At 43.9% G+C, this 16,331-nt stretch overlaps 1 protein-coding gene across 1 annotated transcript; it reads left to right on the top strand.

The window, feature by feature from the left end:
• The first annotated feature begins 4,321 nt into the window (after positions 1 to 4,321).
• On the top strand, positions 4,322 to 7,754 carry LOC308628223 (serine/threonine-protein phosphatase 1 regulatory subunit 10-like). The gene has a single exon (XM_081254999.1). The coding sequence runs from the start codon at positions 4,994 to 4,996 to the stop codon at positions 7,670 to 7,672; it is 2,679 nt and encodes an 892-aa protein (XP_081111125.1). The 5' UTR covers positions 4,322 to 4,993; the 3' UTR covers positions 7,673 to 7,754.
• Positions 7,755 to 16,331: the final 8,577 nt, after the last annotated feature.

Genomic DNA, 16,331 nt, shown 5'->3' with positions numbered 1-16,331 from the left:
TGGTTTAATACTCTACTGGGTTTTTTTTTTCTTTCTTTCTTTCTTTCTTTTTAAATTGAGGTACAACTGACATACATTATTTTAGTTTCAGATATACAACGTAACAATTCAATGCTTGTATGTACTGCAAAATAATCACCACAATGTCTAGTTAATTGTTAACATCCATCACCATACATAGTTACAGAATTTTTTCCTTGTGATGAGAACTTTCAGGATTTACTCTCTTGGCAACTTTCAGATACGCAGGACAGTGTTATGAACTAAAGTCTCCATGATGTACATTATATCCCATGACTTATTTATTTTATAACTGGAAGTTTGTACCTTTTGACCACCTTCCTCCATTTTGCCCGCCCCATCTACTGTTTTTGTATGTGTATGTGTGTTTATATTTTGTCATATAAGAAATATTACCTAAGATTTTGTTTGATAAAAGGATGGTTTCTGGTTGATCTTTTCTAAAGTCACATAGAAAATTCATAAATGTACTGAGAGATAATTTCTCAGATTTCTCAGATAATAATCAACACTTCTATAGTTCTTACACTGTGCCAGGATCTGCAAGGCAGATATTTTTATCCACATTTTATAGATAAGGAAAATGAGTCACAAAGAGGTTAAGTTACATGTTAGAGATTACACAGCTAGTAAGTGGCAGAAACAGAATTCAAACCCTGTTAATCTGTCTTCCAAGTCTATGCTCCTAGCCATGATACATTATAAAGCCTCTCTTAATAGCTAATATTTATTAACCATTTATTAGTACATGTTAGGAACTTTTCTAAGTGCTTTACATGTGTTCACTCTTCCGATCTTCACAGTGACCTAAAAGGCACATGTTGTTTTGTTTTGTTTTTAACATCTTTATTGGAGTATAATTGCTTTACAATGGTGTGTTAGTCTCTGCTTTATAACAGAGTGAATCAGTTATACATATACATATGTTCCCATATCTCTTCCTTCTTGTGTCTCCCTGCCTCCCACCCTCCCTAGCACATATTGTTTTTATCCTCATTTACTAGGTAAAGAAAAAGCTTAAGCAATTTGCCCAAGATCACAAAGCTATTGGTAGGCAGAGCTGGAAACTGAACTCAGGCTTCTAATGCCCCTACTCTTTTTCAATTTATTTATTTATTTATTATTCGTTTTTGGCTGCGTTGGGTCTTCATTCAGGGTCTTCATCCCTGAATTGTATACTTTAAATGGATGAGTTATATGGTATGCGAATTACGTCTCCACAAAACTGTTAGAAGTCCTAAGTTAATTTTACTCTTTAAACTCAGTCATTCAGGGCTTCCCTGGTGGCGCAGTGGTTAAGAATCTGCCTGCCAATGCAGAAGACACGGGTTCGAGCCCTGGTCTGGGAAGATCCCATATGCTGTGGAGCAACTAAGCCCGGGCGCCACAACTACTGAGCCTGCACTCTAGAGCCTGTGAGCCACAACTACTGAACCCCACACATGTACAGCCCGTGCTCCGCAACAAGAGAAGCCACCACAATGAGAAGCCTGCGCACCGCACACACAATGAGTAGCCCCTGCTCACCGCAACTAGAGAAAGCCCACGCGCAGCAATGAAGGCGCAACACAGCCAAAAATTAATAAATGAAAATTAAAAAAACAAATTAGTCATTCAACTGGGGCTTCTGTGGTGGTCCAGTGGTTAAGACTCCGTGCTTCCACTGCAGGAGCCACGGGTTGGATCCCTGGTTGGGGAAGTTCTGCAAGCCACAAGGTGTGGCAAAAATAAATAAGCAAGCAAGCAAGTAAGTAAGTAAGTAAATCAATAAGCAAGCCATTCAACTTATTTCTGTGTAGAAAAGAGTTAACGTAGCAGGCCTAACTGTTGCTATCCTTTTTACTTTTCTCATGAGTATGGAATTTTAAAATGTGCCTAGTCCCCAGTATAAACCCTAGGCTCATTTCCAATGAACTTCCCTGGTAGACAACATCTCACACGTGCTATATAACTTACTACTGGAGGAATTAAGTGTGTGTCCTGGTGGCTGCACTGGGCAAGGACTCCTAGAAGCTTATGCCTGGTTTCCCCTGGACTTCACCCCCTTGCAAAGTATCTTTTCATTGCAATAAAGCTTAGTCATTAGTATGACTATAGGCTGAATCCTGTGAATCCTCTAAGCAAATCATCACATCTGGAGGCAGTCTTAGGGGCTCCTGACATAACCTCACAATTATATACTTAGTATCAGATATTTATATAAAACAGTAAGTACTCTAGTGAAAAAATAATAAATAGTATTTGTTCGGTATAGAAAGTGTTCACAAAGTATTTGTAAACACCTGTCTCCTTAAATGGACTATGAATGAAAGATATTTACCTTTTCAAGTATTTAAAACACAGAACATAATACAAAAATAAATATTCCACTTCAGAGAAGTGAGAATAAAGAATTTTGTATTAATAAGAACGACAGACTTTGCATCTACCATTTATTGGGTGCCTGCTATATGCTAATACGATGCTCGGTGCTTTAAATTGGTTATCTAATTCTTACAAAAACCTTTCAGGTAACTATGTACACCTCCTCCTTTTTAGATGAGATACTGAAGCTCAAAGAATCTACCTAAGTTGCTCAAATGCCAGAGAAGTAGTGTTAAGACAGAGATGGGATTCAAACCTAGGTTTATCTGATTCCAAAGCCATTATATTTCCACTATGACTTCAAGATGGTATAACACAAGAGGCTAATGAAGTAATAAATAGTTACTTTAATTTCCCTCTTAAATAACAGAAATAATATGTGGGCAGAGAGAAATTTAACACTTAAAAAAATTAATCACAAAAAGACTTAAAACTTGACTAAAATCCATTTAATGCAGCTATGGAAAAAAAAACTTTAAAGTACATTACTATTTGGTATTTAACAGATAATCATCATGAAAACTTAACTAAGTCAGTGAAACGTAAAAAGAGAGTAAGACAGTAACAAAGGCATTAATAACAAAGAAAATGCATAAATTAACTCACCATTCTTCCTTTATACTTTCAAGATTATCTACTTCTTTCATTCTCTTTTGCCTTACTGTAAAAGTAAAAAGAAAAATAAGGTAAAGTTCTTAATACAGTATTTTAAATAAATTCATTCCAACATATGCATTAAGATTCTTTACCATTAAGTTATTATGTACTCCTAAAGTAGGTCTTAAGACCCCTAAAGGGGTCTTCAGAACAAGTGAACTAACTCAAAGCTGTCACTTTCACTTAAAGTAAAGCAATAAAAAGTAAATTTTGGATTTGGATAATCTGACAAAAGAAAGATTTCATAAAAGTTATGATGAGGGGAATTCCCTGGCGGTCTAGTGGTTAGGACTCTGTGCTTTTACTACCAAGGACCCACGTTCAATCACTGGTTGGGAAACTAAGATCCTGCAAGTGCTCGCGGCCAAAAAAAAAAAAAAAAAAAAAAATTTATGATGAAAAATAATGTATGCTTTGGTCTAATAACAAACAAAAGTGAATGTAAACATTTCACTCAATCTCCAATAGTAACAAAATATCAAATCAATATAAACTCATTCTTTTTATTCCAATGTAGATGATTTTTATTGTTAATATTCTTTTTTTTAAACATCTTTATTAGAGTATAATTGCTTTACAATGGTGTGTTAGTTTCTGCTTTATAACAAAGTGAATCAGTTACACATATACATATGTCCCCATATCTCTTCCCTCTTGCATCTCCCTCCCTCCCACCCTCCCTACCCCACCTCTCTAGGTGGTCACAAAGCACAGAGCTGATCTCCCTCTGCTATGCGGCTGGCTGCTTCCCACTAGCTATCTATTGTACATTTGGTAGTGTATATATGTCCATGCCACTCTCTCACTTCGTCCTAGCTTACCCTTCCCCCTCCCCATATCCTCAAGTCCATTCTCTAGTAGGTCTGCAGAGTGAAGTCAGTCAGAAAGAGAAATACAAATACCGTATGCTAACACATATATATGGAATCTAAAAATAAAACAGAAAGAAAAAAAGACCAAAAAATGGTCAGAAGAACCTAGGGGCAAGACGGGAATAAAATAGAGCTCCTTCACAACAAGAGGAGCCACCTCGGCCAAGGACGACCCCGCAGTGCACAAGGCGGCAGCGCATCTGCGTCAGGACGGAAGCCTGAAAGGGGAGCCGTAGGGAGGGGCCAGTTTCAACTGCGTCACAATCGAATTAGGCCACACAATTGCGTGTTTGCTGAACCAGCCACTACGACTCTTAGATCCCACTCTTACAGTTTGTACTTGAAGCAATTTTGAAGTCGATTTTGACCGCGATCCTCTCTCACTGCGCAGGCACCGGTCCGATTCTACCAACCCTTGGTGAGAAATGATCTCGACGGCGGAAGTGGTGGAAGCAGAGGAAAGGGAGGTGCTAGGCCGCTAGGTCAAGCGCACGCGTTCGGAGGCCAGGAAGGAGGCGGAAGAGGGTGCCCGGGGGAAGAGGCTGAGCGAAGGGTTTGAATTTTCTCGGAGAAAGACGGGCCGGCCACGAGGAGAAAAGAAACAAGCCGCAGCAACATCTAAGCCCTTGAAAGCATCCCGAGAGAGGGGGGAAGGGAAAACAGCAGCCACCAGCGCAACCACTTGTGTCTTCCGGCCCTTCCCACCTCTCTTGCCCACCCCCACCAGCCCACGCTGCCTGGGACTTGAAATCTGTGGCCGAAGGACCGTCACCACATAACTTCAAGAATAATCAACCACCCTCCCTTCCCAAACCCACCCAAATTCACTCATCCAGCGTTTCCTTTTTTTAATCCACTCAGAACTTTTTTTCTAAGACCCCCCCCCTCCCTACATGGAGTTGGGTGGGGGGTGGGGGAATGAATACTGAGTTGGCCTTTATTTTTTTTAAGGAGACTTTTTGATCCAATGAGGCCCCCCAAATAATTGAGTTTTGGGTCCTCGTTGGTTGTTTTATTTTTTTTCTCCAAAATTTTAACCCCCTCCCCCCGTGAGCCCGAGGTGGATAAAAACCTCGATCATGGGTTCGGGTCCCATAGACCCCAAAGAGCTTCTCAAGGGCCTGGATAGCTTCCTTAACCGAGATGGGGAAGTCAAGAGTGTGGATGGGATTTCGAAGATCTTCAGTCTGATGAAGGCAGCACGAAAGATGGTGAGCCGATGCACTTACTTGAACATTCTCCTGCAGACCCGTTCACCAGAAATATTGGTCAAGTTTATTGATGGTGGTGGTTACAAGCTTCTTAACAATTGGCTGACATATTCAAAGACAACCAACAACATTCCCCTCCTGCAGCAAATTCTCCTGACCCTGCAGCACCTACCACTCACTGTTGACCATCTCAAGCAGAACAACACAGCCAAACTGGTGAAGCAGCTGAGCAAGTCAAGTGAGAATGAAGAGCTCCGGAAGTTGGCCTCAGTCCTTGTCAGCGACTGGATGGCAGTGATCCGCTCCCAGAGCAGTACCCAGCCCGCTGAGAAAGCTAAGAAGAAACGGAAAGAAGAGGGAAAGAGTCGAACCACCCCTCCTGAGCGACCGTTGACTAAGGTAAAGGCTGAGACTCGGGCCGAGGAGGCCCCGGAGAAGAAGAGGGAGAAGCCCAAGTCCCTCCGAACCACGGCGCCCAGTCACGCCAAGTTCGGCTCTACCGGACTAGAGCTGGAGACCCCGTCTTTGGGGCCTGTGAAGAAGAATGCCAGTGCAGTGGCGGTTTCTGACAAGTACAACCTTAAACCCATCCCCCTCAAGCGTCCGAGTTCCACAGCTGCCGCAGGAGTTGCTGTGCCCCGTGCAGAGAAGAAATACAAGCCACTCAACACAACACCCAATGCCACCAAAGAGATCAAAGTGAAGATCATCCCGCCACAGCCTGTGGAGGGCCTGGGCTTTCTGTATGCGCTCAATTCAGCCCCTGTTCCAGGCATCAAAATTAAGAAGAAGAAGGAGGTGCTGTCAGCCACAGCTGCCAAGCCAAGCCCATTTGAAGGGAAAACGAGCACAGAACCGAGCACAGCCAAACCTTCTTCCCCAGAGCCAGCACCTCCTTCTGAGGCTATGGACACAGAACGTCCAGGGACCCCAGTTCCCCCTGTTGAAGTCCCAGAGCTCATGGATACTGCCTCTTTGGAGCCAGGAGCTCTGGATGCAAAGCCAGTGGAGAGTCCCGGATATCCTAGCCAGCTGACCCGGAAAGGCAGGAAGAGGAAAGCTGTGACCTGGCCTGAGGAGGGCAAACTGAGCGAGCATTTCTATTTTGAACTGGATGCAACTGAACGAGTGAATGTGAATAAGATCAAGGACTTTGGCGAGGCAGCTAAGCGAGAGATACTGTCAGACCGACGCGAGTTTGCGACGGCCCGGCGTCTGAGCCACGACAACATGGAGGAGAAGGTGCCCTGGGTGTGCCCCCGGCCCCTGGTGCTGCCCTCGCCTCTTGTCACCCCTGGAAGCAACAGCCAGGAGCGGTACATCCAGGCTGAGCGGGAGAAGGGGATCCTTCAGGAGCTCTTCCTGATCAAGGAAAGTCCTCACGAGCCTGATCCTGAGCCCTATGAGCCTATCCCCCCCAAACTCATCCCCCTAGATGAGGAATGTTCCATGGATGAGACCCCATATGTTGAGACCCTGGAGCCTGGGGGAAGCGGTAGCTCAGCCGATGGGGCGGGCGGTTCCAAGTTGCCTCCTGTTCTGGCCAATCTTATGAGAAGCATGGGTGCCGGGAAGAGCCCCCAGGGTCCTGGAGGAGGAGGCATCAATGTGCAGGAGATCCTCACCTTCATCATGGGTAGCCCTAACAGTCATCCCTCAGAGGAACTGCTGAAGCAACCAGACTATTCAGACAAGATCAAGGAGATGCCGGTGCCTCATGGACTCTTAGGCCCTGGTCCCATAGCCAATGGTTTCCCACCGGGAGGCCCTGGGGGCCCCAAGGGCATGCAGCACTTCCCCCCTGGGCCTGGCGGACCTATGCCAGGTCCCCATGGGGGCCCTGGGGGTCCTGGTGGGCCAGTGGGTCCACATCTCCTGGGTCCCCCACCCCCTCCCTGGGGGGGTGATCCCTTCTGGGATGGCCCAGGTGACCCCATGTGGGGTGGCCCAATGCGTGGGGGACGAGGTCCGGTGCCATACCATAGAGGCCGTGGTGGCCGAGGCGGGAGTGGACCACCTCCTCCTCCATTCCGAGGGGCCAGAGGAGGTCGCTCTGCAGGAGGACCTCCAAATGGACGAGGGGGCCCTGGTGGCGGCATGAGCAGTGGCAGCGGACATCGTCCCCATGAAGGCCCTGGCAGTGGCATGGGTGGTGGGCATCGCCCCCACGAAGGCCCTGGTGGTGGTGGCATGGGTGGTGGCAGTGGCCATCGTCCTCATGAAGGCCCTGGTGGACGAATGGGTGCCGGTGGTGGACATTGGCCCCATGAAGGCCCAGGACATGGGGGGCCCCATGGCCACTGGCCTCATGATGGCCCTGGTCACCGAGGCCACGACCATCGAGGGCCACCCCCTCATGAGCACCGTGGCCATGATGGCCCTGGCCATGGCGGAGGGGGCCACCGAGGGCTTGATGGAGGCCACAGCCATGGAAGAGACATGTCAAATCGCCCTGTTTGTCGACATTTCATGATGAAGGGTTACTGCTGCTATGAGAACAACTGTGCCTTCTACCACCTGGGTGTCAGTGGGCCCCCCCTGCCCTAGGGCCCACCTGCCCACCCCGCCCACACTCCTGTGAACTGCAGCCTTGCTCCTTCCACCCTTTTATGGCTTCTGTGAGGCCCATTTTCCCCTTTCCCTAGCTGATGAGGAGCCGGCCCCCTCAGTGCCCACCTGCCTGGGTTCCTGGGGGTTTTCTGATCACTGGTGTGCATTGATGTACATATTTTCCTCCAGTATGGGGAGGAGAGAAACTGGACACATTCTGTACCCTGGACTGCTGAAGAGGAGACCCGGTTGGCTTCACTTTTTGAGGAGATTTGCCCTTTATGCCAAGCGCCTCTCCGGTATTACCCTTTATGCCTGAGAACCTAAATAAAGCTGGTTATCCTGGAGAACACCTCTACTCTCCTCTTGTGGGTCCTCCACATGCACACAGAACTCTGACACGGGATCAGATGCACTTATGAAATCATCCCCGCCAAATTCATGCTTCCTCGTGGGGTGGGGAGATGGTAAAAGGGGTACTGTGTATCCCACTGCACTGAGAGGACTCAATCAGGCTGGATTTGAGTTCTGGAATACATCATCCCCACTCCTCCCCTGACACAGGCTTTACATTGAGTCCTTTCTCAAGTAAGACGTTGCAATCTTCCGTGAACACCCAAGTTTGCATCATGGGTATGCTAGGTTCAATGATGGCAAATTCACATCGGCATCCGGTGAAAAGTTTTAGCTGGCATAGGTGAGGCCACTGGTGGTGGTCCACCCTTGCCTGCAGCTCATTCTGGAAATTAAAACACTTCAGTGAGGCCAGCTTTTCAACTGAAGCCCGGTGTGCTGGGCATGCCAGTCACACTACATGCACTGCCTCTGGGAGTTAGCGTGCTCCTGGCCCCCATCTGGAACCTTGTGGGTGTGAGGCCTCCAGCTCCCTTGAATCAGCCACCTCTAAATCTCCACCAGGTGCCTTCCTGGGTGGATTCGATAAGATGACCTGCCCTCTCCCAGCCCTCTCCTTCACCTGTCTCAGCATCAGTTGTTTTCTATGAAAACAGTGGATTGGTTGGGTTTTACGCAGGGTCTTGGGTTAGAGCCACAGTGGTTTTGAGGATGAGTATTTTCTTTTTTCTTTTGGTTTTGTATATTTTGTACATTAAGAATAAACAGTGGAAAGAGAAGCATTTAAAGAAAAAAGAAGAGCCACCTCAATGAGAAGCCCACGCACCACAACTAAGAGTAGTCCTCACTTACTGCAACTAGAAAAAGCCCACGCACAGCAACAAAGACCCAACGCAGCCAAAAATAAATAAATAAATAAATTTTTTTAAAAATGGAGAGAAGCAAGAGTGAAAATAGTTATTGTTCGGGGTGGGGGTAAAAAATTGTGGATTATTTTCTCTCTTTCCCAAACTTTCTGCAATACACTTTTGCCCTTACAACAAAAATAATATAAGAAATAAGGAAACAAATCGATGTTTAAAAGAGCCCAAGCCATCTGCCCTTTTTATTTTTTTGCGGTACGTGGGCCTCACACTGTTGTGGCCTCTCCCGTTGCGGAGCATAGCCTCCGGACGCGCAGGCTCAGCGGTCATGGCTCGTGGGCCCAGCCGCTCCACGGCATGTGGGATCTTCCCGGACCTGGGTGCGAACCCGTGTCCCCTGCATCGGCACGTGGACTCTCAACCACTGCGCCACCAGGGAAGCCCCCATCTGCCCTTTGAGAGGTCCTGGAAGCAATGACAGACTAGAAGCAATAAGCATACCAAAAGCCTACATCTTGGCTTCTAACTAAAATTTTCCAAGAAAAGGAATCATGGCTCCTTAGAGAAAAGACTGATTCCAGGGTTGGACAGAGAAAGAACAAATGAGCCCGAAATATCTTGCACCAGAAAGTAAGATGGTGTTCAGTGAATGATGAAGACATATCAAAAGGACACTGAAGCCACCTGAAGGGGTTCCCACTGGACAAGTCTGGGAAATGGAACATCAAAGTAAATAATGATACTAATGGATTATAGCTCATTGAATACAACAAAAACCCATGAGGAGTCCATACTATTAGATCTTAAAAAATCAGGAAAAGATGGACTTTTAAATAAATTCAACAGTCATATGGAATCACCATTACCAAGATAAATTCCAGATATATCCAAGATCTAAAATTTAAAAATTGAACCTGAGGGTGATGTCAGCAAAATGAAAGAATAGGCAGCTCCAAGCTCCTGTCCCCACAGAGACATTGAAAAACAAGCAGAAACCATTAGAACCAAGTTAGAACTCTGGAAAGTAGTCAAAGGTTTACAGCTATCAAGCAAATGATGAATCAAGAAAAATACAACTTAAAAACAGCAGGGAAAACAAACCAATTCAAAACTGGGCAAAGGATGTGCACAGATATTTCTCCAAAGAAGAAATATGAGTAGACAATAAGCACATGAAAAAGATGCTCAACATCACTAGTCCCAATGAGATACCACTTTATACACATCAGAATAGCTATTATTTAAAAAAACAAAAATAATAAGTGTTGACAGGGATGTGGAGAAATTAGAACACCAGAATATTGCTGGTGGAAATGTAAAACAGTACAGCTGCTGTAGAAAAGGATTTGGTGGTTGAGGCATTACTCACAATAGCCAAGAGGTGGAAATAATCCAGATGTCCCTCAACAGATGAATGTCTGAACAAAATGTGGTATATACATACAACGGAATATTAATTAGCCGTAAAAAGGAATGAGGGTTTCCCTGGTTGCACAGTGGTTGAGAGTCCGCCTGCCAATGCAGGGGACACGGGGTCATGCCCCGGTCCGGGAGAAGCCACAACAGTGAGAGGCCCACGTACCACAAAAGAAAAAAAAAAAAAAAAAGAAAGAAAGGAATGAAGTTTTGATACATTAAGGGACTGGGAGAAGAGAGGAATGTAGAATTACTGCATAACGGGCACAGAGTTTCTGTTAGGGACCATGAAGAAGTCTTGGAAATGGACAGTGGTAATGGTTACACACCACTGTGAATATTATTAATGCTGCTGAATTGTACACTTAAAATTGGTTAAGATGGCAAATTTTATGTTATATATGTAGGTATTTTACCACAATAAAAAAAAACCTTTAAAAAGGCAAACTTTTTAATTATTAAAGAAAACATGGTAAAGTTCCCTTATACCCTAGAAGAGAAGACAACTTTCCTATAACTCAAATCCAGAAGCAATAAGGGAAAAGACTGATACATTTAACTATGTAAGAATAAAAAATTTTTTTTTAATTTCTACAAAGTAAAAACACAGATGACAAACAAACAAATAAACAAAGGGAACTGGCATTACAACCAAAAGGTTAATATATAAAGAACTGATACAGAGAAGAAAAAGGCCAACAATCAAAAGGCAACAAATATGAACAGAGGCGTCTCAGAAAGAGAGAAGCAAATGGCCCTAAAATATGTGAAAAGATGTCAGTCTCACTTATAATGAAATAAATGCAATTGAAACTATATCATGATACCATTTCTCACCGATCAGACTGGCAAAAACTTAAAAGTCTTGCAACACATTTTGTTGCTGAGTGTGGGGAAACAGCCTCAAACATTTTTGGTGGGAATGCAAAATGGCACATATCCGGGTAAGGGAATGTGGCATTACCTAGTCACCTATGCATATGACAAAGAATCTCTCCTTGACCAAACTGTAGTTAGGCTCCTCTGAGGCACCTTCTCAAGGAGGCATGACCTTGGGCTTCCATTTCTGTTCCTGTAGAGCCCAATTTTAGCAAGAATCCTGTTAAGCAGCTTTACCCAGAATCCCTCCACCCTTGATACCTGATCAAATTCCTCACTCTGCACTCCCCCCACAACCCCGCCACGATACTGATCACCCTGGCCTGCCTTCAGCAAGAATCTTGTAGTTCAGTTTAGCAAGAATCCCACCTTACCTTTGAGGTATCTCTCAGTAATTTTCCATCCACTGACCCATACCTTGCTCTTTGACTATAAATCCCCAGTTGTCCATCTTTAAAAAAAAATTATTTTATTTATTTATTTATTTTAGGCTGCATTGGGTCTTCATTGCTGTGCGTGGGCTTTCTCTAGTTGCGGCGAGCGGGGGCTACTCTTTGTTGTGGTGCGCGGGCTTCTCATTGTGGTGGTTTCTCTTCTTGTGGAGCACAGGCTCTAGGCGCACAGGCTTCAGTAGTTGTGGCACGTGGGCTTCAGTAGTTGTGGATTGCAGGCTCTAGAACGCAGGCTCAGTAGTTGTGGCGCACGGGCTTAGCTGCTCCGTGGCATTTGGGATCTTCCCGGACCCGGGCTCGAACCCATGTCCTCTGCACTGACAGGCGGATTCTTAACCACTGCACCACCAGGGAAGCCCCTGTCCATGTTATATTCAGAATCGAGTCCAGTTCCACACTGAGGTCTCTTTTCCCCTATCACAATAGTTTCTGCTTTAACTACTGTCCAGCTCTGTTTTTTCTTTGACACGTATATCTAGAAATCCCATTATCCAAAAATCCATCCCAATGATACTTTACCAAAAATATAAAAAGGTGGATACACTAGACTATTCGCTGTAGTATTATTTACAGCATTGATTGTAACAGCAAAGCCTGTAAAAAACCTCAACTTGTCCATTAATAGGGACTTCTTGAATAAACTATGGTAAATCCACATAGTGGGATATACTGTTAAGTGAAAAAAGCAAAATGGAGAAAAATATGTATGATATGGTACTGTTTATCTAAGAAAGAGGTGAACATGAATATACGTATATTTGTTTACATTAGGGAAAAATGAAAAAGTAAACCAAAAAATAAATAATAAGGTTACTTATAAAGTGGGAGAGAGGGCACTGGGTGAAGGGAGTAAGGGCAGAAGCTGGATTTCTCTGAATGTATCTTGATTTTTAGATCAACTTTGGACCCATGTAAATATTTTATGCACATATAAAACAAAGGTAAATTTTAAAAAAGCAATCCCTAAAAACTGAAAGTAAAAATGAAACGAATTAACTGACAGAGAGGAATTATTTCAAGTAAATTTAAAACATGGTAATTTTACCATATATCCTAGTGCGATGAACCCAAAGAGGAGAAATGAAGTTTCTAGTAGTCATATTATCAGCAATAATATATTAGTATTGTTTATATGAAAAGTATGGTATAAAGATAAAGCAGTGGGTCTCAACCAGGAGGCAACAGTGCCCCTGAGAAGATATGTGGCAATGGCCGGAGGCATTTTTGGGCTGTCACAATAACTGGGGTGGAGGGTGCTACTGGTATCTAGTAGATGAGGTTAGGGATGCTGCTGAAAATCCTACAATGCACAAGGCAGCCCCCACAAGAAAGTATTGCCCAAAATGTTAATAGTGTTGAAGTTGAGAGACCCGGAGATAAAGCAAAGAAGTAATTATGATCTGTCCCTAAAAACCAAGATTTTTTTTCAGAGTAAGAGTAAAGAGATAGAAATATAAAAATCAAAGAAGCCAAGCAAAAATCCTGTCATCCTATATTTTAAATCGGAAACATCATTACGAACATTATCATTTCTCTTAAGAAAATACATAGTGGCTCTGTCCACTGAAAAGGCCAAAAAGCAATAAGCAATCAGACAACAATGAGCACAGCACACCTACCGCCCAGATTTGTGGTCTCCAAATACTATTTCCCACCAAAAGGAATCAGTTTCTTAGAGAAATGGCTGTCTCCAGGTCTGGGGCAAGAAATATGCACTTTATGCCTTGTATTGACACCTTGGATTAATGTCAAAAGGAATCAGAAGTTGGGAATTCCCTGGCGGTCCAGAGGTTAGGACTCGATGCTTTCACTGCGGGGGCCTGGGTTCGATCCCTGGCCAGGGAACTAGGATCCCCCAGGCCATGAGGCACAGCCAAAAATAAAACAAAACAAAACGAAAAAAAGGATTCAGAAGTCAGTTTGAAAAGGCTACCATTGGTGAAAGATGGGACTGAAAAACAGCTACATGAATTGAAACACATCAAATACAAGTTCATACTGATACTCATTAAAACACAGAAACTCATTCACAGAAACACAGAAACTCATTTCCAGAACAGTAGGGTACCAATTTATTTTGAAAACTGGCAAGTAAGGGAAAGAATCAAGTATTCATCCTGCCTTTCCTGTATGAACTAACTCAGAGTAATCGAAGAGTTAATAAAAGAAGTTTCCTTTATAAATGAATTCAGCTAAATGAAGGTTTATAGAATTAGAGTATCTCCAATTTGCAACCCCGAATGCAAACAGACCTAGGCAATGATATCAATGGCTGCTAACATCACACAAAGGAAACAGACATAAATATATGCCTCAGTGTGAAAGCTCAAACCACCACGTGTGAAGCCTTCCTTCTAAAAATGAAACTGAATCCATTCAAGCCTCTAGGTCTAAACATCAGATTACAGGAAAGATAGGGCACAGAGGAACATGATCAGTTGACATCACAGGGGCACAATCAACAAAATCCAGAACTCGGGAAATTCTTCAGGAGAAATGATCCATTTTCTTCAATATATATATTACCAGGGAGAAAAAAGAAGTAGAAATAATCTTTTTAAATATTTAAGAGATATATCAATTAATTACAACATATGGACCATATTTATGTTATTATTTAAAGAAACTAAATGGAAAAAAGCTACGAATCAGGAACATTTGAACACTGGATGGATATTTGATGATATGTGGAGTAACTGTTAATTTTAAAGGTGTGACAATGGGATTGTAGCTTTTTAATAAATTTATTTATTTATTTATATTTTTATTTTTGCCTGCGTTGGGTCTTTGTTGCTGCGTACGAGCTTTCTCTGGTTGCGGTGAGCAGGGGCTCCTCTTCGTTGCGGTGTGCGGGCTTCTCATTGCGGTGGCTTCTCTTGTTGTGGAGCACGAGCTCTAGGCACACGCGGGCTTCAGTAGTTGTGGCATGTGGGCTCAGTAGTTGTGGCTCGCAGGCTCTAGAGCACAGGCTCAATGGTTGTGGCACACGGGCTTAGTTGTTCCGCGACATGTGGGTTCTTCCTGGACCAGGGCTTGAACCCATGTCCCCTGCATTGGCAGGTGAATTCTTAAACACTGAGCCACCAGGCAAGTCCCCTGTAGCTTTTTTCTTTTTTTTTTAAATTTATTTATTATTTAATTTAATTTATTTATTGTTTCTGGCTGCATTGGGTCTTCGTTGCTGCGCACAGGCTTTTCTCTGGTTGCGGCTAGTGGAGGCTACTCTTCATTGTGGTGCGTGGGCTTCTCATTGCGGTGGCTTCTCTTGTTGTGGACTATAGGCTCTAGGTGCACAGGCTCCAGTAGTTGTGGTTCGCGGGCTCTAGAGCGCAGGCTCAGTAGTTGTGGCGCACGGGCTCAGCCGCTCCGCGGCATGCGGGATCCTCCCAGACCAGGGCTTGAACCCGTGTCCCCTGCATTGGCAGGCAGACTCTGAGCCACTGCACCACCAGGGAAGCCCCCCTGTAGCTTTTTCAAGTACTTGTTTTAGGGGCTTCCCTGGCGGTCAAGTGGTTAAGACTCCGTGCTTCCACTGCAGGAGGCATGGGTTCAATCCCTGGTCAGGGAACTAAGATCCTGAATGCCGTGTGGTGAGGTCAAAAATAAATAAAGTATTTGTTTTAGCTACATACTGAAATATCTAGATGAAATCCAATTACTAGAATTTGCTGCAAAATAATCAAGTGGGGTGAGGAGTGGAGGGAGTATAATTGAAACCAAAATGGCTATGACTTGATAATTAGTGAAGCTGGGTAATGAGTATACGTGGGAGTTTACTATTCTCCACATTTTTATATATGTTTGAAATTTTCATAATAAAAATTGGGATAAAAGAACTATCTTAAAGATATATACATGTAGGGCTTCCCTGGTGGCGCAGTGGTTGAGAATCTGCCTGCCAATGCAGGGGACACGGGTTCGAGCCCTGGTCTGGGAAGATCCCACATGCCACGGAGCAACTGGGCCCGTGAGCCACAACTACTGAGCCTGCGCGTCTGGAGCCTGTGCTCCGCAACAAGAGAGGCCACGACAGTGAGAGGCCCGCGCACCATGATGAAGAGTGGCCCCCACTTGCCACAACTAGAGAAAGTCCTTGCACAGAAACGAAGACCCAACACAGCCAAAAATAAAAATAAATAAATTAAAAAAATATATATATATATATATATATACATGTAGAGTTGTACAATGTCATTTCATTAGCTTCTTAAAAGGCAGTACTTTTGCTCTATCAGTAAGTTACTCAATAATCCAAGAATGGCAGTAGTTCCAAAGATCTGCATCCTCAGTGAGAAATAATGTATGTGAATCTTACTCCCCAAATTAGAAATGTGAAGTGGGGAAAAGTACTATGAACTCATATTTAAAGTGCTGAACATGAGAAATAGATTGATCATGTTTAGGATAAAGATACATCTGTTTTAAGACAACCAAAGGGAAAAAAAAAAAAAAAGACAACCAAAGAACTTCATAAGACATTTGGTTGACTCACGGCTTAAAGGCAATGTGGGCACAGAGAGAAATTTTAGCAGCACACGGATGTGCAGTGTGAAGTCAAACACAGACAATAGTTATAAACTGCCTATTGCACAATTAAAGTTATCACTTGTCAACATTCAAGGTAGGAAAAATCAGATCTGTTCTATGGAACCTGGAATGCCTGATTATTAAAGGAAAACACAACCAAACTGA

This window comes from Mesoplodon bidens (genome assembly GCF_964165515.1).
Source record: "Mesoplodon bidens genome assembly, chromosome: 14".
Taxonomy (NCBI): Eukaryota; Metazoa; Chordata; class Mammalia; order Artiodactyla; family Ziphiidae; genus Mesoplodon; species Mesoplodon bidens.
The sequence above is the reverse complement of the archived record's forward strand: the minus strand, read 5'-3'. Positions and strand labels throughout refer to the sequence as shown.